This window comes from Daucus carota, chromosome 4 (assembly GCF_001625215.2).
Source record: "Daucus carota subsp. sativus chromosome 4, DH1 v3.0, whole genome shotgun sequence".
Taxonomy (NCBI): domain Eukaryota; kingdom Viridiplantae; phylum Streptophyta; class Magnoliopsida; order Apiales; family Apiaceae; genus Daucus; species Daucus carota.
In genome coordinates this window covers 37,864,608-37,889,893 of record NC_030384.2, presented here as the reverse complement: position 1 = coordinate 37,889,893, position 25,286 = coordinate 37,864,608, and the positions used below count along the sequence as shown (strand labels likewise).

The 25,286-nt window shown below is 34.7% G+C and overlaps 2 protein-coding genes across 5 annotated transcripts; one reads left to right on the top strand and one right to left on the bottom strand.

Annotated features, from left to right (window-relative positions):
- The first annotated feature begins 351 nt into the window (after positions 1-351).
- Positions 352-20,543, top strand: LOC108215647 (kinesin-like protein KIN-7C, mitochondrial). 2 transcript variants are annotated; one of them, XM_017388177.2, is made up of 26 exons: positions 352-714; positions 794-891; positions 2,283-2,372; positions 2,488-2,540; positions 4,468-4,533; positions 4,905-4,958; positions 6,425-6,484; positions 7,168-7,246; positions 7,443-7,510; positions 10,046-10,105; positions 10,278-10,382; positions 10,963-11,067; positions 11,158-11,265; positions 11,366-11,512; positions 11,779-11,961; positions 12,162-12,332; positions 13,832-14,071; positions 14,809-14,949; positions 15,068-15,193; positions 15,613-15,663; positions 15,767-15,814; positions 15,887-16,189; positions 16,360-17,106; positions 18,300-18,389; positions 19,755-19,807; positions 20,193-20,543. In XM_017388177.2, exons 1-25 carry the CDS (start codon positions 476-478, stop codon positions 19,773-19,775), a joined length of 3,453 nt encoding a protein of 1,150 aa, XP_017243666.1. In that variant the 5' UTR covers positions 352-475; the 3' UTR covers positions 19,776-19,807; positions 20,193-20,543. The 2 variants fall into 2 exon arrangements, with proteins under 2 accessions (XP_017243666.1, XP_017243667.1); XM_017388178.2 differs by having other exon boundaries at positions 18,300-18,396; positions 20,193-20,288.
- A 1,005-nt stretch (positions 20,544-21,548) lies between these two features.
- LOC108215811 (aspartic proteinase Asp1) lies at positions 21,549-25,102 on the bottom strand. 3 transcript variants are annotated; one of them, XM_064092454.1, is made up of 9 exons: positions 24,776-25,102; positions 23,800-23,917; positions 23,316-23,542; positions 22,800-23,033; positions 22,574-22,712; positions 22,227-22,421; positions 22,049-22,121; positions 21,856-21,943; positions 21,549-21,763 (listed from the first exon to the last, which is right to left on the bottom strand). In XM_064092454.1, exons 1-9 carry the CDS (start codon positions 24,922-24,924, stop codon positions 21,691-21,693), a joined length of 1,296 nt encoding a protein of 431 aa, XP_063948524.1. In that variant the 5' UTR covers positions 24,925-25,102; the 3' UTR covers positions 21,549-21,690. The 3 variants fall into 3 exon arrangements, with proteins under 3 accessions (XP_063948524.1, XP_017243880.1, XP_063948525.1); XM_017388391.2 differs by having other exon boundaries at positions 21,853-21,943; positions 24,776-25,061; XM_064092455.1 differs by having other exon boundaries at positions 21,853-21,943; positions 23,800-23,891; positions 24,776-24,985.
- Between the last annotated feature and the right edge of the window lie 184 nt (positions 25,103-25,286).

Sequence of the window (25,286 nt, the reverse complement as noted above, 5' to 3'; positions counted from 1 at the left end):
TAATCATAATAATCATCTAAATCCATAAATTTAAAAAGGAGAGTATAATTTTTTTTTTGGAGAAGGAGAGAACTAGGTTTGTTTCTGTGTTGTCCGCTGTTATTAACCGCGGATAGCCCTGTGTGTCCGCGTAAGAAACACGGAAAGATCCGGTGTCCACGGTTATTTAGCGCGGATACTTAAAAAATTTTCCTTTTGTCCCAGCCGTTGGATCGTCGATCCAACGGCTGGGACGTGTTGTGTAAATGTTCCCTGACAATCACTCGTCGGGGAACAGGACCCAACAAAAAAACGTGAAAGATGAAACTTGAAAGACGACCTGAGGAAAAATTCAAAGTACCCAAATAAGTAAAAGAACCCCCAAACCACATTTTGGAGCAAGCAAGGGCGGCAAAACAAGAAAACACACACACTCTCTCTCTCCCCCCCCTCTGCTCTCTACACACATTCAATTTCTCTCTCTTCAGTCCCTCAGATGTCTTCATCTTCGAGGCTTCGATCTTCTATTTCTCCGTTCCGATCGAGGAAGTCGCCGGCGCCGGTACCCCCTCCGGCGACGAAGTCCTCCGCTACTCGACCGTCGCCGTCATCGTCTTCGTCTAGGTCATCTTCGAGACCTCCGCCGAGTCCGTCAACGCCGCCGGTGTTCGACCGTCCGGATTCCAACAAATCGAAAGAGAGCGTCACCGTTACGGTGAGGTTTAGGCCGCTGAGGTACTCATTATACACACTCGGGTCAATTACTTCGACTTTTGTATGTGTATATGTTGAGATGTCAACTTAATTGTTACAGTTCTCGAGAAATTGGAAAAGGCGATGAGATTGCGTGGTTTGCTGATGGAGATTATACGGTTCGGAACGAGTATAATTCGTCTATTGCTTATGGATTTGGTAAGTCGCTGTGCATTACTGTTAATTACAATGCTTAAAACTAACAATGTTTTATAAGGAAAAAATACTTTTGCTGCTTAGGTTTAAAAAAGCGTATATGAGCTGGGAGGTACTTCTTATGTAAGCCACAGTTTTGTTGTATTTCAACAATGTAGTTTATACCTGATAGGCTGATACCGTGTCATCGTAACAACTTGACCATATTCTTGTATAATTGTAAAAATTGCAAGTATATATTGATCAGAAGGCAAAAAGGAATGAGAAGAAAGGAATGTTAGTGGTTACTGGTTAGTGCAATATAATTCAGATGGGGTAAAACATGCATCTACCAGAGTGTAATGATGTAACTCTGTCTCTAGAGTTGTATATTGCATTTTAAGTGGTTGATGACTAGTTTAATTAGGTTAACAATCTTGAACAAGTATAATATAACTTGTAAAAACAGTTCATTTTGTCAAGGGACGGGTAATTAATTAAAGAGTTTGTATGAAGTGAAAATGTGGACGAGAAGATTCCCACATAGTCAAATTCTTAGGTTACATGCACAATACTTACATTTCAAGGTCGGTCACCTTAAACATTCTTTTCCTTTGATTTATTTATAACTAATTCTTATTCCACTGCTAGCCTCTTCTCTTCCAAATCTTCTGGATCTTTGCAAATAATTTATGACTAAGTATTTTTGGTTGCACTTCCAAGTCTTTGTTGTGCGCCTGTGCATTACTAAAACACTTTACCTGACATGATTAAAACACTTTAAACGACGCTCCCTTGCATTTTTTTCCCTTCTACGGGAGCTACTTCTCCTTGGAGACCAGAAAACTATAATAGCGTAAAGTTTACACTATTATAGTGTAAACTCAAACTTGAACAGTTGAACCCAACACTATAATATTCTAATAACTAATAGCCACACATAATAGTTAGTGTAACACCAAATTTTGGCTCAACTAGTGTTTCAAAATTCCAAGTATAGCCTTATGTCTGTTAATACATTTATTCCCTCCATGTCCCATTCATATCCTATCATACCCCAACAACACAATGACTTTTGGAAATGTTAGAGGAATATGTCTTTTTAAGTTTTTATAGACGAAAGATTCTTTTAGTGGAATATATTGTGTAAATGGGTTGGAGTTGCTTTTGTGTATAGTGTAACTTTTACACCAGAACGATGTAATTGTTACACTATTTTGATGTTATGGCTTGGAGATGGTCTTAGCCCCAATGTCTTCATTCTTCATTCTATCTTCAGTTGATAAATTGAAATTCACAAGATTTACTCTTTACTTTTTTAGTTTTAACTTCATTTGTTATCCATCACTTGTTACATTGTAAGATTATGCATGGTTACTTCTCACTCTAATTTTTATTAAGTATTCCTATTGTAGACAGAGTTTTTGGTCCCGCAACAACTACTCGACATGTTTATGATATAGCCGCTCAGCATGTTGTGAGTGGGTCCATGGAAGGAATTAATGGTAATTAAGTTTTCTTGTTAAATAATTTAGATATGTATATTTGAATTCTGTATATATTCTGCTGGACTAGTTTCTTAGGCAATTAAGTTATGCAATTTCGTTATTATTTTTGCAGGCACTGTATTTGCTTATGGTGTAACTAGCAGCGGGAAGACACATACAATGCATGTAAGCTACTTATGAATTTTCTATTTAAAACATCTTACAACAATTCTTCCATGCCAAAATCGATGACCACTTCTCTTGGTAGAACTTAAATACTTGTGTTCTACTTTGATTTGGAGGCACTATTGTTGGTAGGTATGGATGTTTGTCATTTCTAACCACAGGCCCATTACATATGAAGATCGATTATTCTTAAACTTCTAATTCAAAATAGACGAGAAAGTAATAAGTAACTATTATACAGTAAATAGGACAAGATGTTGAAAACTTTAATAAACAAGGAATACGCCCACCTATGAAACAATTAATTATTTTAAATCAAAGGTTTGGTACTTATCTTCCTTTACTAGTTGTTAACTTGTTATTCTGCATCCTATTTTTATTAGTGGACTTCAATTCCTTCTATGAATTATAGCAAGAATTCTAAATGGACTTTGTTTACATCTGACTAGGCTGTACACATTAGTCTAATCATGGTCAATGAGTTGTGATTACTTTTATTGCAGGAAGAATTCTTGGTACACTGTGAACTGATAGTTGATGAAACATATTTTTACAATCAATCATGGATTTAGATTAATATTAATTTGGTATTTTTTTTTAAGGTCATGTTTGTTTAGTGTGATTAGTTTAGGATAGTGACTATTTATATTACAAAAAAACTAATTATGGATTGTATGGTAAAATACTAAAATGATTTCCATAAACAAATAAAATAACAATAATATCTGAATATGACTATATATGCATTAAAGCAACTACCTTGAATCTAGTGTGATAATAAATCTTTTATGCACAAATTAAATAACGGGTGCAACCATTGCTCTCATTCATATTAGTACGGATATGCCAATCTAGTCGATGCATAATCCGATATGCGTGTGTGTGTGTGTGTATAATATGAATATATATATTCCTTTACAAACAAATATGTAATCATTATTTTAAATGCATATACTAAACAAAAAGATAGATTCTGCTAAAGGAGTAACATCCTGGTGTATTTGTATGGATATGGCAATCTTGTCAATGGATAAGCCTGCTATAAATGTGATCCTTAACTTAACAAACGTGTAATACTTCTTTTAGATGCATATATTAAATAGAAAAAAAAAGGATCATGCTAAAGGAGTAACATCCAGGTGCTAATAGTAGTTGCAATATATTTTAACTGACCGTGCTAAAGCCTAAGAGCATCTCCAACGGCGTTGGCTATAATTGTGAGCTAAATTGGACCTGTAAGACATTATGTAAAATTTGCTGAACCTGTAAGACATTTTGCTTCAATGGTACTGGCTATATTGGTTGGCTATACTTTAAAAATAGTATGTTATTAATATTTTAAATTGTTAAAATAGAATATATCAGTTCAATATGGTAATAAATGATGTACAATCTTCCTACAGATTTTCTTACAGACCTGTAGAGGTTCGACAAATTTAGCCATCCATAGGAGGTTGGCCAAATTTATAGACAACAGCTGAGCATGATTGGAGTTGAGTTTTTGGAGCTGTTGGCTAAATTTTTTTATTTTAGGTATGCCAATTCAACTTTTAGCCAAAGGTTTTAGATGGTTGGAGATGCTCTAAGGGAGTAAATCCTGTTGCTAACAGTGGTTGCAATATAATTTTATTATTTAATCTCATGATTATATTCCCTACAAACAAGAGTACCATTACTGAGTTGTGACCTTTTAATTGGGTCAAGTCGCCCTTAAAAGTTGTTAAATGATCCCCACCATCTAAATAATTAGGGTGTAATGCCTTTATTGATTGCCAGTACATTTAATTGAAAATGGAAGTGCATGAATTTAGTAGTTAGTGGTCCGAGAACATATTAATGCTCTGTGCATGTTCTTATCAACTTTCTTATAATATAACTTGTCTGTACTTTACTACTGTGCATATGTAATGTCCTGTGTTGTGTCTAGGGCGAACAAAAGTCACCTGGGATCATCCCCTTGGCAGTGAAGGATGTCTTTAGCATAATACAAGAGGTATAACATCTATTTAACTTCTACACAATAACACCAATCTCAGTTAATATATGTATGTAGCATTGCCATGCTATAATTTTAGTAGATACTCCCTCTGTCCCATTTATATTATCTGCTTTACTTTTGGCTTATAGTATATGGTTCGTATAAAATATAGCTCCATACTTTATTCAATTTTTTCCTCTGAAAAAATATGAATATCAAATTTTCATTCAGAAAAAGTATTATGGAACTGTATTTCGTATGCACCTTAAAATACGCATCAGAAGTGAAGTGGACAATATAAATGGTATGGGGGAGAATCAATATTAAAAAGAAGCATCAAAGTTTAGTATGCCTCTTGGCCTCTTTATCAAGTACTTGTTTCTCAGACACCAGGGCGGGAATATCTTCTTCGTGTTTCATACCTGGAAATATACAACGAGGTTAGTTGACTTGTGCGCTATTATCTTTATTTTATTTTCCCTATGAATATGACTGTTAACTTGTTCTATATTTATTCCCTTAAAATTTGTTTGAAACACATATATGAAGCAGTAGCCAGGAGGGGTCTATTAAAATTCTGGAGCACACAGTGGTTCTAGAATTTTTTCATGTGGATTGCGCTAACAAAATAACATTTATTTAAAAAAAATGATTCTTACATGTTGATTAATAGCTACAGGGGGATTTACCCTGATGATTATTAAGACAATCTTTGCTTACAAATTTGCAACTCTACTTTCTAAAGTAGCAGCATCCCTAACAACTGCAAATATGTAGAAACATGATGGTACTACTGTGCTAGTCAGATCATAATCGATTTTCTGAAGTTAATCAAACGTTTTGAAGAGATTTAAAATGGTTTTTCCATCACCGAATAAGATTATTTTGTCAGCGTAGGCGAAAAGTAGTATGTCTGTGTTATACGGAATAATAGTTAGCTGTGGTTAATTTTGGAACATGAAAAGTGAATTATTGTAATACTGTACACTCAATTATATTTTGAGGTAGATCTTAAAAAAGTGTAAGGAGTCGTGCTGCATATACAAATAGTACTTCAAATGGTGATCTATAGCTTATATATGTAGCCCCAATCCCCTAATAAAATATTCAACTGATCCATTCTGGATCAACTGAATATGTTCGAAATCGTATTCCGGCCTCTTTAAGGTGTTTCTGGAAATTGGCATCTTTAAGAAGGTGAAAATACATCTTTATTAATCCAATTTTGAAATGTCTGCTACTTATTCGGCTAATTTGATGATTGATGATATAATGGTATCTTCAATCATCTCTGGTAAAATTAAGTTGCTAAAAACAATAGGTTATGCTGCATTGGGTTTTGAGGATGTTTCTTGTAGCCTTGTCATCACTGTAAAAGAGAAAAAAAAATACAAAATAAATAATATGTAGTCATGCACCATAGATTATGTAACTTATAGGCCTTAAAAAAAATTTCTTGATCTCTAGATCTGCAGATTTTGTTGCCGCAACCTCTTTTTTCTTGCTACCCGAAAAGTTAGAATCGGCATTTACAAAATACTATTCTCCTGAAGTAAATTTCTGACATGGCTGTTCATTAGATGTACCTCCAAGCCAGAATTTGTCAACACTTCCACCTTTAAGTCTATATGTTGTGCATGCATGAAATGACTTAATTAAACTGCCATTTTTTAAGTATCTCCACCCATCCCATTCTCATTGATGATATCTATCAAGTGTTACCCCCTATTATCATGAGTAGAGAGATGAAGGGTTCGTTATCATACACACTCTGTAGTTAACTCCTGGCCTTTTGATCTGAATATCAAAATCTGTTTCTTTTTGATACATCTTGAATAGAATTTACCTCTTGTCATGGTTTCATCCAAAACTTTATGACTGATATTGTATATTCGATGATTTATAGGTTATCAATGACCTGCTTGATCCCATTGGACAGAATCTAAAGATAAGAGAGGATTCTCAGGTACGTATCCTGGTTCTGGTTTACTTGCGAGTATGAATTTGTATTGTATCAAGTTGATTATGATAAAGAAATTATGTTATGTGTGCTTCTTGTTTGTATGGAGGGTAGGGCCGCTCTCTTCCAACATCATTTAGAGAGTTATTTGTCAATATTAACGAATAATCGAATGAACTGAGAGCCAACATCATTCACAGAGCTATTTTTCAATATTAATGAATTATTGACATTATCATTGGAACTCGGGGAAACCAGTTCTGACTATATATATAATCTGTGGTTCAGTTACCTTTGTTGTTTATGAAGAAAACTTTTCTTGCTCCCGTTTAATTTTGAGATGTTTTATCATTAAAAAACAAATGATTATATCCTTGTTTTGTGGTTTCATGAAGTGGCGGAAGATGATTATAAACGCGATTTATTTAATATAAAAAGTTAGCATAAGGGAACAAAAGCCTCCACAAAATTCCATTTGCAATATTCCCTCCGGCCTCCGTACAATGTAATAATATAAATCTGAGCCTATTTTGGTGACTTATTATCGTATTAAATTTTTATATGTTGCTTCTCTCTACTCTCTCTCGCACACACACAAGGTAGGTTTAGGTATGTGGATTTTATCGAGGACTCTATGACTTGGATTTTGTACAGGCATATAAGCAGGTGTTTCGTCTGAATTGTTGCAGGGAACATATGTCGAAGGAATCAAAGAGGAAGTTGTTTTATCTCCTGCTCATGCTCTGTCACTAATCGCATCCGGTGAAGGTAGATATAATTACTCTTGGTTCTTTAGAGAAACAACTTATTATAATTAAAACAAGTAATAAAGTAAATCCGACGTATTTTATTTTATTTTGTCTTAGGTTTAATTTTACTCTTGTTTATTAACTTAACTCGTGCTGCAAGCACTGAATGTTTTGTGTCCTTTCATTTGTAACAAATTAGTCTGACGTTGGTGCAGCACACAGGCATGTGGGATCTAATAATTTCAACCTGCTAAGCAGTCGGAGCCACACAATATTCACCTTGGTAATGATTTATCTTTGGGTGTATTTTGTTTTTATTGATTGCTCTTGACATCAAAACTTTTATGTTGCGTTGATATATGAAAGAATTTTCTAAATCAGTTATTTTAATCTTACGATAATATCATCTTTTAAGAACCTCGGGTTAGGACCCAACAAATATTGCATAATACATATGACTTAAAATCATATGACTGTTGAATGTTTCATGGTGAGCATTCAATGTCATTGGTCCTCAAGTGGAGTTCTTTTTTCATTCGCCATGTTGCCTCTCTAAATGTGAGTGGGGGTATCTTATAGCAACTACCACCACATTAATCATCATTGGGTTTCTTATTTTGTGGACACCATGTACGGTTTTTGTTCATTGAATTCTCCTTCTTGCACATATATAGTAACATATATATACACATATTATATATATATATATATACACACATATTATATATATATATATTATATTATATATAATATATAATATGTGTATATCACACATGATACATTTAGTTGATACTTAAATAAATATGTTCTGAATTTTATAGAACGATGCTTTAATAATTATGGGTCGCTCTCAAGAGAGAACCATTCCTTAAAATAACCATGGAACCACTAAGGTTTCGCAGCAGAACCCTAAATTTTGAATAGATATTCAGGATCTAAATCTATACACATGTTTTTTACTCCCTCAGTCCCATTTTAATTGACCCTTATTCCTTTTTGGGACGTCCCAAAAAGAATGAACCTATTATACTTACTATTTTTGGACACTACTTTTCACTATTACACCCACTACTTTCTTCCACTATCTCCATTCTATAATAATATAAACACTATTACACCCACTACTTTCATCCACTATCTCAAATCTATTATTAAATATTGATGGGTCCCACCACTTTACTCACTTTTCAACTAAATTTAGTTTCTTTTACTACCTTTTTCTTAATCTCCGTGAAAGTCAAACCAGCTCACTCTTTTTGGGACGGAGGGAGTACATCGTTGTGTGTGTTCAAAACTAATTTTAAAATATAATACATAAACACGACACTTTTTGCATGTGTAGTTCTACTGCAGAACCCTTTTTGAACACTACAAGGTTCTAAGAGTTCTTAGGCTAATGGTTCGAAGAGGAACATGACCCATTATGATTATATATGATTGTCTGACATATAATATTGTGTGATTATTACATTTACTAGCTTACAGCTTGTACCTCAGTCCCCTCCAATTGTTTACATTGGAGGAGAACCGTTTGACACGCATTTTAAGGTTCTTATAAAACATAGTTTTATAAATTATTTATACTTTTTTCTTCTGCATAAAAATTTAATGTATAAACTTTTATACAAAAAAGAAAATACTAAAAATAAGTTATGAAATTATATTTTATATACACTTTAAAATACATGTCGAACAATGAAAAAAAGCTGTAAACAAATGGACGGAACGGGGAGTATATTTTTATATTATTATAATAATTTTAAAATAAAATATAATGTAATTTTCAGGATTTTATGTTTATATATCTGTAAAATTAATATTCTAAAAGTTTAAATATAATATGTTGTTGGTGGGAATCGAACCTTAGACATTTGTAAGAATTTCTTTTAGTATTATATTTATCGCTTTTACATTAACTGAATTGAAAATATTGATGGATGTGTTTAGAAGGGGTAACCAAAAGCACCACACCAGACTACAAAATATACCTATTTTCTATTATTATAGTTTAGTATCTATAGATGAGGTTTGATCATACTTCATTCAGTGTGCTATCGAAAATTTGATTTATATTATCCAAGTTCAACGATCTTGGGGTGCTCTCATTTTTTCTTGAGGGTCTGCAATCAAAGCCAGTGTTTGAAGTATAAGACATAACTCTTTCCGTATTATATTGATTTTTATGTACATGTATGTATATACCATGGTTGTCACAGCACCCAACGAGTCTGCAAGTTGTGATAAACTCGATCGCTGATGAGTTGAGAAAATTTGATCAACTTTTGGCAGATGATCAAGTGACCAAATGGCTAGGTATTCCACTAGTCACAGTTGGACCTTCAACTGGGTTTTATCCGGGTCAAAACCGGCACAAACTCACTGCACAGGAGAGAGGGTAGCGAAGTTCTGCCTTGCCACAGGATAGGGAGAAACAAAGAGAGAGTTCACCATAATAGCCATGATATATACAGTCACCCAAATGCACGCGCGCATTGCGCGCGCACACACAAGTACATAAGTTCACCGTAATAGCCATGATATATACAGTCACCCAAATGCACGTGCGCATTGCGCGCACACACATAAGTACATAAGGAAACACCCCTATCTGTAATCTATACAAATATATACTAAAAGTATTATGTAAAATAAGGAAAAGTGTAAACAATATAAAAAGAAATGAATAGGGTCTTTTGAGGAAATATTTAGAATACATTCAACCTTTTACTTTATATATATATATATATATATATATATATATATATATATATATTCAAAAATAGCTATAAACCGTGGGGTGTTTCCTTTTGTTTTGCAGACTATTGAAAGCAGTCCATGTGGGGAAGATCAGGGGGAGGAAGTGACCCTATCACAGCTGGTAAGTTTACCATATGAAAATGTTGGTGATACTAATGAAGAAACTTTCATTCGATTGATTGATCTTTTGTATCAACATTCCTAATTGTTTAACCAAGTGCAACTTTTTACTCTTCCTCCAGTTCAGTTTAGTGATTGCGGTGTTCCATTCATACTTAAAATTTTCTTTGTAGCATTTGATCGACCTGGCAGGATCTGAAAGTTCTAAAACAGAGACAACTGGACTAAGGAGAAAAGAAGGATCATACATAAATAAAAGCTTGCTAACTCTTGGCACCGTAAGATATTGGTCATCTTCTCTTGTATTATGATAACACTTTAGTCATTCTGCTGGACTAATATCCAAACAGATCATGACATATCTTTCTATTTGTTTGACACCGGTTTATTAATTTTCCCTCCATCCCACTTATTTTGTCCACAAATCAGATTTTTACCTTTTATTCAATCATATTAAACAAGCTGATAGTTACCAAACGATTGTATTGTTTATCTTATAAGGCTGCTGGTCCAGAACATACGAATGTTAATTGCTTACATCCAGCGGGAAAAAAAGCGCTGGACAATACAATCGTTTGGTAACTATTGCATACTTTAGCTGTTTTTCTCCGCTGATGGTATGCAATGTCAGGGACCCAGACCCATCTTATAAGCTTACTTAATAAACACCTAATTACCATATTAACTGAATGTGGACAATAGTTTTGGGACAAATAGAATAGGACATGTGACAAAAATGAATGGAATGGAGGCGGTATTAAGCAGTCATGTCCAATAGTTTCTCAAATCAATTATTTTACTTGGTCTATTGTAGTTCACGAAACCCTTTTTTCATATTTTATTGAAATCCGTTTGCAGGTGATATCTAAGTTAACTGATGGGAAGGCTACTCATATCCCATATCGAGATTCAAAACTCACACGTTTGCTGCAGTCATCTCTTAGTGGCCATGGACGAGTTTCTGTGAGTAACCTAGTTCGCGTTATGATTCTTCTTTTACTTTACATTTAATATTTCTGACTGTTAATTGTGTGTTTTCTGAATCTTCTGCAGCTTATTTGCACAGTCACCCCTGCCTCTACCAACACTGAAGAAACACACAATACACTGAAGTTTGCACATCGTAGCAAGCATGTAGAACTTAAAGCTTCCCAGAATAAGGTGAGATAGGCATATCTGTAAATTGTAGAATGTTGCCACATATAGCATTAGCCTACATGTATTAGTCCTGACACAGCTACACTTTTGGTCTCATATTTAGATTATGGATGAGAAATCTCTCATTAAAAAATACCAGAAGGAAATTTCAATCTTAAAACAAGAGCTGCAGCAATTAAAGCTTGGCATGATGGAGAATCCATTAGTAGTGGCACCTAACCAAGAAGATTTGGTTAACTTAAAGCTTCAGGTATGTTTCTTCAAAGTATTTGCCGTTTCTTTGATAATGTATGCAAGTAAGTTCTTACTTACTGAGAACTTCTCATTACTTCTTAAAACCTAGTTCTCCACCCCACACACACATATTTCAATATTTTTTTTGCAAGTTAAAAATATGTGCAGACTTTGAAATTTATATATATTAAATACATATTCTTTCAGTTTCAAGTACAATTTACACCAGCTTTCTATTCCACTGTACGGTCCTTTTAAATGTCAAATCCGTCTGTATTGTAGTTAGAGGCTGGGCAGGTTAAGCTTCAGTCCAGACTGGAAGAAGAAGAAGAAGCCAAAGCAGCTTTAATGGGAAGGATTCAAAGACTGACTAAATTAATCCTGGTATCCACAAAAAGTACACTGCCATCCAGTGTTCCTGGAAAGTTGGGCCACAGACGGCGACATTCTTTTGGTGAAGATGAGGTACCTGACATTTAGATCATCAGCAGGAAGAAACAAATTCTGAATAATTCTAGATTATGCCTGTACATGCATAAAATTTATTGCAAGATTTTCTATTACTGAACTTTTACCTTTACGATATTGAAATTTTTATTATTAAAGGGAAAATGCGGGACATGCCTTATTGAGTTGATATGCATTCTATAAAATTGTTTATGCAGTTAGCCTATTTGCCAGACAGAAAACGTGAACTGATGCTTGACGATGATGCTGGAAGCATTAATTCAGAAACTTCAGCATATGGAAGGAGCGAGGTTACCGATCTTGATGAACTGATGAAAGATTACAGAAAGAGCACGAGGAAAGGAATGCTTGGCTGGTTTAAACTCAAAGTAAGTAACTTTCTGCAAAATGATTTTATTTCCTTGGTATCTGGCCTGCGATTGAAGCTACTATAGATGTTCTAGATTGTCTGAACGGGGAATGAAGAGCTGGTATAACTCCTTTATCATTATAGAACTGGTTAAAGAAACACAACACTTTCAGAATTATCTTCTTTAGTTCCTAAAAAGAATTGATCGTCAGTACACTTTTTTGCCATCACCTGTTCGGTTATTACTCTTTATTATTAAATCAAGCTTCCTAGGCAATTGGTTATTCCGTGACTCGTTAGTGGCATTTGTAAATACTACGAAAGCTAGGTCTAGACCTGGCACATAAATATAATTTGTGATGTTGCAGATGACACTTTGTATTGTTCTAAGAGTTGACTGTACCTTGGTTGATATTTCCTATTTGATAATCTATTATGCTTTGTTACTCGGACTCCGCTAGAAGTGTCCAAGTATACACTTGGTAACATTTTGAAAAATGTACATGTTTTTGGCCTTAAATAAGTGTCTAAGTCTAAGGGTTGAGTGTCCGACACGGGTACTCAAGGTGAAATAAAGAGTCCGAGTGACATAGACGGTTCCCAAGGTATTTAAATGTGCCATAGTGCACTAAACTTGTGGTTTACGGTCAAGCTATTACGCAAAGGAGCATCTGAAGCTAACTTGACTAAAACAGGAAAATTATACGCCATAAACAATTACTTTCCGTAACACACTTGAGATTGGATTCGGAATAAAAATGTAAACAAAAGAAAGGCATCTCCTAGTCTCAACAAGGTGTCATCTATTTACTGTTTAAAATCTTAATTGACTATATGTATTTGGAAATTTAAGAATGGTCATGCCAGTGGCTGCCCCTTTTAACGTTTCTAGATTTGTTCAAAATTCCGATTTCCTATAAGTGATTAATCGCCCACTAACTGAATATTCCTGGAATGTTTATTTCAGGTGTATTGTGGTTCATAAATGATTCATAATTTCATCCCTAAAGGGAACAGCACACCATATTTACCAATGTATAACCTGAATTATGTAACCCTTCAACTATCTCTGGAACATATCTAGTACTAGTAAGCTACTAATAATTAAATGACTGCAAAAATGTAGTGCAGACCTGTATTATTTTAGAAAAAAAGATCTGTCTTACTCATTTGATTTCGTTGAGTGTGATAGTTTTCCTTATGCAAGTTAAATTAGAGCATTTACCTAATTTCACCGTAGGTTGTACCTTGTACTATACTCCCTCCGTCCCATGTGTTTGTTTATGTACACTGTTTGCACGCAAGTATAGTTCCATAACCTTTTTTTAATTCTTTTGAATAAAAGTTTAAACGTCAAACTTTTATTCAGGGAAAAAAAATTTAAAAAAAATATTATGGAACTATACTTTATAAGAGTCTCAAAATTCGTGCCAAAAAGTAACGTAAAGAACCTGCTGGGACAGAGGGAGTATATTTTTTGGAGGCCTTTTTTAATATGAAATTTTCTTTGTTGTGCAGAAACCAGATAATATGGTTAGGTCATCTCCTAGTACGGATTGTGAGAGCTCGGCAAGTGGTTCACCTGCGTCCTCAGCAAGATCATCCCAAAATAGAGTGACGTTCAGTGATACGAGGGAAGGACAAAGAAAATCAATTAGCAGAAGGCGTGAAGATTCTTCAGTTACTGATTCTTTTCCAGCAAGAACCCTGGCAGGCGACCTGTTCAGTGCAACTGCTGGAACTCGGCATCTACCTCCAGTAAGAGCATATGTTTTTAATATCTTCAAAGCCATTTAATAACTGATAGAATTAGATAAAAATAAATACTATTAACTTGAAAAAAATATCTACGAGTGGGTGCACTGGGTTTGTGTGGTTTGTTTTAACTTGAATAAATGTCCAGACACATGATGTAATGTAAAATAAAGATAGTACAATAATAATAAAGAGAAGGTGTTACTTTTTTTTGCTTGTAGATGAAGTAAAATTTTGTCAACTATTTTATCCCTGAGTCATTTGATTGGGTGCTTTTGACATGTATATTCTATGTCCACAAGTTGCAATGATTCAGTTCTTTGCATGTACCAAGTATATTTTTTCAGTTCTAAAGGCTGTTCTGCAGTTATGTGCTGCCATCTGATTTATTACCCTCTTATCATCATTAAATTGTGAGGTGAAAGTATGAAAGTGGATTTCCAGTTTATGATCATCATTAGGGATATATGTATTAGTAACTCTTATCATTATGCCATATTTCTTAATTGAGTCATAAAATTTCAAAAAGCCAATATCGTGGTGACAAGATTTTTGTATTTTGTCATTCAGATGTCTCAAATTTCAGTATGCTGTGTATCATCAGAATATTGTCCCCTCCATGTTCCATCTCATATCAGTATTTGTTATTTAATTCCAATTAAGTAGGATTGTATAGGATTCTTTTTGGATTGGTGCACTCTGAGTTATGTTTTGCTAGAATGCTGAGTGGCCTTGTGCAGACAGGAACAACTATTACTGATCAAATGGATCTTCTTCGTGAGCAAGTTAAAATGTTAGCTGGAGAGGTAGCACTATGTACTAGTTCACTGAAAAGACTTTCAGAAGAAGCAGCAAGAAATCCTGATGACTTACAAAACCAGGTCGGTTTTCTAATAGTTTCAACACTAAAATAATGCTAAATATTGCTTTCTGGAGAGCATGATATATACTTAAAAAATACCTGAGAGTGCAGCTTGATAGTCGTATTTGTAAATATAGGAAGACATGCGACGATTGAAGGATGAAATTAGAGAAAAGAAACTTCAAATACGTACACTGGAGCAACGCATGATTGGATCTGTAGAGATTGCTCCTTGTACTTCAAATATCAATGAAATGTCTCAGGTAATTTCATTTTATTTGCTAAGCAATATAAATTGACATTTATATAGTAAAGCTAGTACACGGATTATACAAGGACTAAGAAATCCATTCTGATACTAAATGGTATCATGAATTGCACTCAATTTGCTGCCTCTAATAAACTCCCTCTAGTTAATGAATTCCCTGCATGCTTGTTGATGTCCTATAATTATCACTTTTCAGTAATTTACTGTTTTGTCTTTGGCAAAATCTCTTCTATACAAATTAAGCATATAAGAGGTGTGATTCCATCGCTCCAACAAGGGTGTGGGAGTGACATCATGCTGTTCGTACAATTCTATATATACTGATTACTCTCTTAGTAACTTGGTATAGTCTTCAACTTTGTATGGTTTCTGTCTTACCTGTGAATTTTGTAATGCATATATATTTGATCCCAGGCTCTATCCAAGCTCGCTTCACAACTCAATGAGAAAACATTTGATCTTGAGGTACATTCAAATATTAATGTCCTGACCACTGTTGCGATGATACTCTAGTATCAAATAGAAAAACTAGCACTGTATTGATCCTATTGTATTGCGACCTATCCAGATTAAAGCAGCAGACAACAGGATACTTCAGGAGCAATTGCAACTAAAGGTACTCTTCTTACCATGTGTTCTCTTCTTCCAAACCTTTGCCATATTTCTAATGAGTTGTTGCCGCTAAAAGGTATCAGAGAATGCTGAGATGCAAGAAACCATTCTTTTGCTAAGACGTCAGCTTGATTCTGCATTGTCTACTAAAAATTCAAAGGATTCACTACAAAATATAGACAATAACATTAAAACATCTACCACTGGTTATGAATTGTCCCTGGACTTACAAAGTGGAACTAAAAATGGTGTTCATGCATATGATGAAATGTATGTGGATCAGAGTACGCCTACAAGTGTTATGAGCTTGAATAGGGCTTTTTCTAGGGACTCCAGAGAGTCGAGAAGTGATGCCTTGATGAATTCTCACCATGAACAGGTTACTTCTCTTGATTTTTTATGTTTGCAAAGTATTGCGTGCTTTTCGTTTGCATGCTTTGTTTGTTGTTGATACACGTAAATCACATACACTTGAAGCATGTGTGCATATATATAATTTCAAGATGCATAGTTCGTACATATTCCAAAGTCATTCTATAATCCATGTAGGCTGCTGAGATCGAGGCACTGAAGCAAGAGCAGATTAAAATGCTAGAAGAAAAGGATGGGCTAGTGATTCACAGCCAAAAACTTGCCGAAGAAGGTACATATGCAAAAGAACTTGCGGCGGCTGCAGCAGTTGAGCTCCGAAACTTGGCTGAAGAAGTGACGAAGCTCTCTTACCAAAATGCCAAATTGACTGCTGACCTTACTGCTGCAAAAGAGTTTAACAGTAAGTCTAATTCTGATCAGGGTGCTTCCATATATGATGTGAAGAGAAATGGAAGCATTGGCAGGCGACCAGATGAACGACTGAAAAAACATGAAGAAGGAATACTGGTGGAGGAACTGGGGCAAGAGCTTAATGCAATGTACCAAAGAGAAGCTTCCCTAGTTTCTGCTTTGTCTGAGAGAGATGAGAAAGAAGCTGAGATGCGCAGAAGGCTTGATGAAGCAAAACAACATGAAGAACATCTTGAAAATGAGCTTGCAAATATGTGGGTTCTTGTTGCAAATTTACGCAAGTCAGGAAATCATTCTGGGGAAATTTTATCTGAAGGGGTTTATGCATCAAAAAAATTGCAAACAAGAGACGGAAATGTATATATTTCTAATGGTCACCCGATGAAATTACTGAATGGGAGTGGGACCGATGTAGACATGGAGGAGATAAGAACATCTGAAGAATTACAAGAGAAGTACATTAGAGAAAGGCGAAGATGTAAGGAATTGGAGGGTTTAATCTCAAGACTAAAGGTATGCGAGGGCACAATTGTCTCTTCTCTTTCTTTACAGTCTTTTACGTTTGTTATTTTCTTTTTTGAAACTTCAACCTTTTTAATGTATACTTTCAGACTCTCGGTTTCCGTTTAAGTTATCTTATCATAGTATCTTATCAACAGTGCATTGTATCAGCAAACCAGATCAGTAATACTATATATAGTGTGTGTGTGTGTGTGTGTGTGTGTGTGTTCCGTTTAAATCTTTTCAAAGGCATTTTTAAACTTTGACGTCCCAAATTTTCAAATATTAGCTTTTTGCTTTATATGGGCAAAGTCATGAATAGTGCACAAATTTCGACCTAATATCCAATAATATAGTCATACATGAATATGAAAAATATATAGTCCCCTTTAAATGTGTATATCCTGGTCCTGATTGCATAAGTTAACACATCAACATTACAAGGATATTATGTGCATGAATAACCGAGGGCTCATCTATGATTGCAATCTTTTAGCACTCTTGCCATCCTTTTTCATGGGGGACTCTTAGTCCTTATAATTCAAAAGTTTTATTTGTTTTTTCCCAGATGTTTTGCCTTTAAAAGATTGATACTCTCTATATTTAACTTGTGCTAGGAAGTTAGGTGCACTTGAAAAATCATCTGGTCAGAAGCTGGAATGAAAGAAAAAAAAGTATGAGCTTAACTTGAATTTAGAAGGAACTAGGGGGTAAACAAATCAGTAAAATCTAGGGTCTTAAAGAAGAAAAAATGTCTGTTGCCTCCAAATTTCATCCAGTAGCAGAAGCAACATATTTTATGCCCCATGGGCCATGAGTAACCAAACTCAAATACCATGTATCAAATGATAGAATAACTTCTTACATCAATATAATAATGTACAAATTGTACATATAATGTGCCAATGTGGGCTTTGGAGGAGCCCAAAGCTTGTTGTCCTTTTTAAATTGGTCATAGTCCTCAAGACTAAAAGGCCTAAGGTATATCGGTAGTTGACCAATAGGTATATGAAATTCCCTTTATTGCTTGATGACATTAACTTTCACTGATCAATTAGAGCATTGTTTCAATTAGGGAATTGTTTTAGCATGCATGATATATCTGTTGTATATTAAAACGCCTCGGCTATGTACTCAGTACTCAATAGGACACTTCTACAAAAACATTGCACTTTCGAAAGTGATATTCACTGTTCTGTCTGCAGGGTGAGGATGTTCTGGGCCTGGACATGGCTACTCTAGAAGAGCTCCAAAACCTTCATGTTGAGGCCATAACAAAAATCTGTCATGCAAAGGTTACATGTAAATTGTAATTCTGTTCATGGCTGGTCTGTTTGTGTGTGCTTTGCATCAATGTTTTTTTTTCTATTGTCAGCATAAACGCATATGTTGTGTATGTGTGTTTCCACTTTCCAGACAATTTCTGTTATTTGCTTTCTTGATTGCTTGTTAGTTTATTGAGTGCATTCCTCTCTGTTATCTAGAGCTGTATCTAATTGGATCTTGTTCCTGTTGCAACTTTTATGTTGGTTAACCACTGTATATATTGTCTGTTGTCATCACTTAGTAATCCTTAGTTGGATAACAACGCTTTAAAGTAACTATTTGTCGGTTTTGGCTATTCTTGCTCATAGGATGGCATAGGTAGACTCTCTTCGCTGTAAGCAATAATTGGTGGCTTTGGTGTAATTTCTATGTTAGTACTTTTTATATTTGAGGAGATGGCCACACCAGGTACATCATCCCACTTTACAAGACTTTTAAAATCTATAGAGCTTGAAGACTTTTCAGCATTACACCATTTCCCTGATAATTGCACCTGGTCATCACATGAGGTCCAGAAGCTCTGATCCTTTTCGAAATCTGACCAGCTCTTAGTTAAATGAACTGTTGCATAAAAGGAACTACTGTTTGTTAGTCCGTATAATTGGCTAGACTTGTGTTACAGTGTCAATCATTGAAATTATATAGGAAGAATTAAGTACACTTTTGAGCTGTGTTTTATATTGTAACCAGCACCAGAGTATCTGGGCACACACCTGTTTGTGTGACCAACCAGACTAGTTTCTGCAAACTGTTTAGACTTTAGAATCACGATTATCTGTCCTTAAATCCAATAGGTGTTTAATGTTTTTCAACCATAACTTTCTGAATAGCAACTGTCTGACAAACACTACTGGTTCAGCTTAAGATTTCAATTAGTAATATTTTATTTGTAGCACATAATGGGGTGTGTTACTCTGGTAATTATGTATAACATGATATGTTGACTGTTAAGAGTAATAATCTTAAGTGATAATGGAATGGTAACTCAGATTCTATTAATATAAAAGTTTCTTTTCCAAAACATTGTGCTCTGGGCATCTATAGTTGTAGAGTAATAATTGGAAGTGTTTTTTAAGTAGTGTAAGGGCAGTTGAAGTAGCATTTGTATCTTGGAAGTTATTCTTCTAAACTAAGATTATGTGTTTAAGCAAATGCCCATAACATCTTCTTCATTTAAAGTATTGCAATTTTTAGTTTTTTGAGGTCTGAGTTGTTATTTATTGTTATTCGGTGGACACACTTGCCTTTTCCGTGGACTGGGAAGGTTATCGGTCTTGTTGGTAGGTGTGCTTGATGATGGGTTTTTACTGATATTGGGTGTTCAAACTGTGCAGTGTTCAAATAATTTTGTATAGCATTCTGGCGTGAAGTTTCTGAAGAATTTTAGGTGAGTCTTCAATTGTGCTCTTTCAGTTCATAATTTTCATGAACATTTCATTTAGACCAGTATTAATTTTTCCTAGTGAAATCTACTGTATTATTTTGTACTAAATACATCTGACCAGTCCTTGATGGTATTTTTTCTCATATTCGATGTCGCCTACCTATAAACATTACATTTCTGCACTTCCGTTCCCATTCTCTCATCTCTTATGCTGCCTTGTCAGTGTAGCAATTTAAAATGTGTCTCATTATAACAGTAAATTAGGTTTAAGCGTGAGAATTTTGCTTATAAATTCATCATTTCCCTGATAATATCTGTTGTTTTGGAACCAGTTGCACATCATTTGCAAAAAGATTATAATCTAATTCCTCCGGTAAATAATTGACAGGTACTTTGGCAAATCATTTTTATGTACAGTTATGCAAAGAAGAGCAACTTGATCGACTATTTAAGAGCCGAGCTCCTAGTTCTGGTGATGCGAGTATTGGTTTTGTGCAACAAAGAGTTGCAGTCACTAGCTAACCGTGAGGTCATAGATATAACGCCATTGTTGTAACAAATTATGTTGGGATCCAGGATCCCCCATGTACAGTTTCTATTATGTAAGATTTAGAACGAACAAAAAGCTTCAGAAACCTTATGAGTAGAGCTTGATATGTTATGCTAAAATGAAGGTATTACAGAAATAATTGGAGTACATAATACTTTAGCTGCTGAGATGTTCAATTGTAATTTTAGATGTCATTCTTATTTCATGTCAGAATTCTCACCTTTTTTCTAATAGTTGATGTAATAGATCTATCTCTTCAGAAGTTTCGTGAGCATATATTATTTTACCAGTTGCTTCACAGCATGGTGAAACTATAAAAATATAAGGCTGAGAACAAAATATAACAGCATCAAAGAAGCTAAGGATTTTTATATTTTGTTTTGAAAATTTGTTTCCCTACGTTTCATGTTGAATTTTTCTTTTTCATTTTTTTATTTTAACCAGAGTAAAGTGATACCCAAACAACTCCATTTCTAGAAAAAAAAAAGGCGTATAACATGTTCAAAGTAACGGAGTTAGGAAAAATGACTCAAAATGCCATTTATTAATATCAGATAATCTAGTGTTTCCAATTTTGAATGAAAATGCTAGATGATTTTATATTTAGACCAGAAAATTAAAACAAAATGTAACATGATCTGGCGTTTTGAACAAAACGCTATATGAAATAGTGTTTAGAGTCTCAAAACGCTAGAATAGTGTACCGTTAAAAAAGAAAAAAAAATAAACGATACACGATCTAGTGTTTCAGATGTTTTGGATTGAAAAGTGATAGGTTGAGGTTATCTTCTCCGACAGTGATATTTGAGGTCTTTTCCTTCAAATTTATGACACCCATGCCAGCACCACTCAGAATGAGATTTGTCAAACACCACTCAGTGATTCGTCAACCATAGCAACATAATGTGTTGGATGATGTAAAAGCAGTACAGCATATTAAATGCCGGGGACAGGGTTCTCTGAGTTTAGATCTTTGTTCCTTCAAGAGATTTTTACTTTGCAAAACAAAAGAAAGAGATATACTTATTATGTTTTAATATTGTATATTTGTAATGTTCATCAAATTAGATATACTGTATATTCACATTTAGTGTAATTCTTCATTTTAAATGCTAGTGCACTGTACATCCCTGCCAGGCTGCCATAAGAAAGTATCCCTACTCTCTCTGTCAATCAGCTTGTAACAAATGCATATATACTAAAGGCGGATATTTATTATATAATACTTAATAACAATCCGAATCTTATTATCATCTTGTACACTATATCTCGGGAGGTTTTATCAACAGCTCTGGCAAAAACTTCATAGTACATTACTTACAACTATACACCCTCATCAATAGTCCTGCAAGATACCAGAGTCAACTCCATATGAATGCAGAAAATTCTGAGTTGCTTCATGATCCACACTGTTATAAACATGGTAAGAAACTGTGGTGAGCGTTGCACTTTGTTTAAAATGCAGTTAAAAAATGTAAAGAGCATGAGAATGGCTCACGACTTGGGAAGTCTTTCGCAATTTGCAGTAGCCCATCCAATACGCTGTTTCTCATTATCAAATATCACAATTTTATCTTGCAGCGAAATGTCTGACAATGGCAAGTGAAAATTACAAAATTAAAGCATTTAAACAAACTCGTTATGTCAGAATGGTAATGACAGGTTTGAGGTGCAAAATATGCTCAAGTATGTACCTCCTATAATATTGAAGTCTTCTAGTCCAACTTCGGAGCCATCCATGATACCTAAACACACGTTTCCTTTATCCTAAAACAAAAAAATTTACACTTGAATGATTCAGTTTTGGTTATTTACGTGTTGTAGCTTCAAAGAAACAGAACAAGGAAAGAACAATACTGAAAATCTACTTACAGTGACAATAAGATAAGCTTCAGGTGGCATTTGGAGCTGAGCAGTTTTGGATTTGGTAAAACTCAGAGCTAATGGCTTGAATAAATTACTGACATCGCGAATGGATCTAAAAGGTTTGGTGCCTTTCCAGCACACTGGGAGGCTTTTATCATCATTTGCCTCATTCAAATTTTTACCATTGACTTCCTTCTTTATCTGCAATCGTCTAACAAAAGATTAGCTTGGGCAAAGTAGATGAGAATGACTTACAGATGTCAAAAATACAAATTCATAATTTTTTAAGGAAAAAAAGAAGAGAGAAAAATAATAAGATCAGTGCTAAACTGGTGCGTCGGTTTACATCTCACCAAAGAAAATAAAGCTTTGTAGGCTTGAGAATTGAAGTAGGTGTATGTACTTCCACTATCAAATACCATGTTGAGACCCTTTACCCCAGTAGCCTTGCCACCGAATAGGAGTTCGGCATTTCCTAAAGAGTAGTGGTTCCTGTTGGAACCATATATAGTATCCAAATATTACAATATGTCTAAAAAAATACCATAGTAAAAAAAAATGTGATCTAGAGCTTCTAACCCTATAGATTTGCTTGACATCGGCATCCAGATGACTCCAGAAGAAGGAAGAAGATCATTTCCCAGAAATAGGAAACCTCCCCCATGGCCACTCAAGCAATGACCAACGACATTTTGTGTTAAACCCAGGTTAAAAATCTGTCCTACAATACTTGATTTTCCTTTCCCGAGGCCGAGGACTCCATCGGTGTAAGGTGGATGCACTGAATCTGCAACTTCTTGATTATAACCACAGCTACATAGGTAAAACGATATGAAGACACAACATGGTAAGTATTATGTTTGTGGAATTAATCCTAAACAAAAATCAAAAACTAAAATATAAATGTGGCGATAAGAAAAAAGATAAGGTGACCAAGACCAGAACTAAACCACGATAAACAGCTATATATTTATAGAGAAACAAAATAATAAGATCAGGGTAACGGGAATCCTATTTAACGTACATAGCCAATATGCTGCATGTACATGATTTTTCATAAAAGTTCAGAAAATGGTTTGAGAGCAAACTACATACCCAAAAGCAAGGCGGGGACCAAGTATACTACCATTAGTTAAAGTTAATGAAATAAAATCTTTGACAAGCACACCCATAGATGAACCATGATCAGCATATCCGACTTCATAATCACATTGCTCTTCTGGAGTTCCACAAGGAAGGTTTTCCGGAGACTGAAGTGACGCACATAATGGATCCCTACATCTAACCAGGTCTTTGGTTGGCTTGTAGGGAGTGTGAGGGGCCTGCACAAAGAAACAGAGTCCAAGAAATCATAGGTTGTCTAATTAAAGAAAATTGATTGCAATTGATGAAAAAATATAAAGACATTTTTTTTTGCAATGACTTGCATGACCAGAACTTGGAAATTTTATCAAGAAAACCATGTGACTACAGTGATTTCGGCTCCAAAATGCACAATATATCATATCTTCAACTGATTAAGATTGGGTATCTTTCTAGTGTAGTGTACATCCATGATTGCAGAGTAAGTATGAATTACCGGTATGCACTTTGTACACGGAGCATCACATTGGAGCCAAGTGAGATCACTGCCCGTGTCTATATCGAGGAAGTAAGCTTTGGCAGGGTGACCTATTTTTATAGTCACATGAAAGTACCTAATGTAAAATAGGATTAAGTGAAGAATTTCGTAACAGGCAACACAAAGGACCAATACAATAGAATAAAGAATAAACATAAAGGGATACAGATATTGTAAAGGAAAACATTAAAAAAACCAAAAACAATATGAACGAATTTCATACCGAATGCGAGAACTAAAAAGAGAAGAAATCACAGAACTGTGACATATCTTGGTGGATGGAAACAAATTAGCTTTCATACAATACACAATTTTCTTTAATGTAGATTTTGCAACTGTACAGTAGTACAGCTTATCAAGAGTTGCAAAGATGAAACCAAAGCAAGCGATAATTTATTCAGGTTGAAGTTGTGGAAAGCTTAACCATATGAGTTATAAACATATACAATTATTTGTACCCTTACATAGTTATATATTTTACATACAAAGAGGACAAATAACTACACTATGTCCGAGATTTAATTCACACTTCCGGTAAGGATCGATAGCAGACACTTTCCAGGACAATTAACAAATCGTGCAACCAAATGTGGCAGTGTCAATGTATCACCAACAAAAGCATTAACCTAATCATTTACAGTAACATCATCATTCGATGACCATCAGGTAAATCACAATTGTTTGGAACCTCTAGCATTACTCTTCACATTTTCAATGCCAAAATTTTCAAAGATCACAATTTTCTTCAAGAATTGCAGTATCAAATCAATAAGAATTTCCAGCATACAAAAAACAATAGCAGACAACTTTAAACAAACACCAACCAAAAACAAAGTAAAAAACTGATAAACCCACAAGTCCACAACAGAATCAAGAATGAATAATCACAGAAAATACGAAAAACCCAGAAAAGATGAAGTTGAATACCACATACCCTTTTGGATAAACGTTGCCAGTAACAGGAAAAATAACAGAAGAGGGTCCGTGTTTGTTGGCATAGCGATGAGGCTGATTAGCAGCTGAGATGGGTTGTTCAAGTGAAGTTAGTAAAAGCAAAAGGGTGTATAAGAATGGAAGATACATACTAAAAATCAGCTTCTTCTGCTTTTTGGTCAAACAGCCAAGTGCACTCTCTGTACTCTGTCCGTGTCTCTCTGTGTAGGAAAGTGAGCAACACTTGTTGTACTAGTCTGCTCCTTTTTTCTTCTTCGTTTACTTGTTGCCTGAAGTGAAATCTTGAAAAGTAAACTGAATTTGACTTTTTCGTTGATGTTGTGCCGTGTTCTTTATTTAAATAAAAAATAATGTTATAATACAGTTCGATTTTTCGTTTTCTCATAAGATTTCGGTTAAAAAGTTTCATTTCGGCTTTGTCCAGATTAGAATATTGAACGAAAAATCGCCCAAACCTATATTGAATGATAAAGGAAATTAGGCCTACATAG

What these genes read in the sequence shown, in the direction of transcription:
- LOC108215647 (XM_017388177.2), top strand. Translation starts at nt 476, where the DNA reads ATGTCTTCATCTTCGAGGCTTCGATCTTCTATTTCTCCGTTCCGATCG. An exon ending in GTCTATTGCTTATGGATTTG is followed by an intron (nt 892 to 2,282) that starts GTAAGTCGCTGT and finishes TTCCTATTGTAG; the next exon opens with ACAGAGTTTTTGGTCCCGCA. An exon ending in AGATAAGAGAGGATTCTCAG is followed by an intron (nt 6,485 to 7,167) that starts GTACGTATCCTG and finishes GAATTGTTGCAG; the next exon opens with GGAACATATGTCGAAGGAAT.
- LOC108215811 (XM_017388391.2), bottom strand. Translation starts at nt 24,924, where the DNA reads ATGTATCTTCCATTCTTATACACCCTTTTGCTTTTACTAACTTCACTT. An exon ending in CGTGTACAAAGTGCATACCG is followed by an intron (nt 23,543 to 23,799) that starts GTAATTCATACT and finishes TTCTTTGTGCAG; the next exon opens with GCCCCTCACACTCCCTACAA. An exon ending in TGCGAAAGACTTCCCAAGTC is followed by an intron (nt 21,764 to 21,852) that starts GTGAGCCATTCT and finishes TGTTTATAACAG; the next exon opens with TGTGGATCATGAAGCAACTC.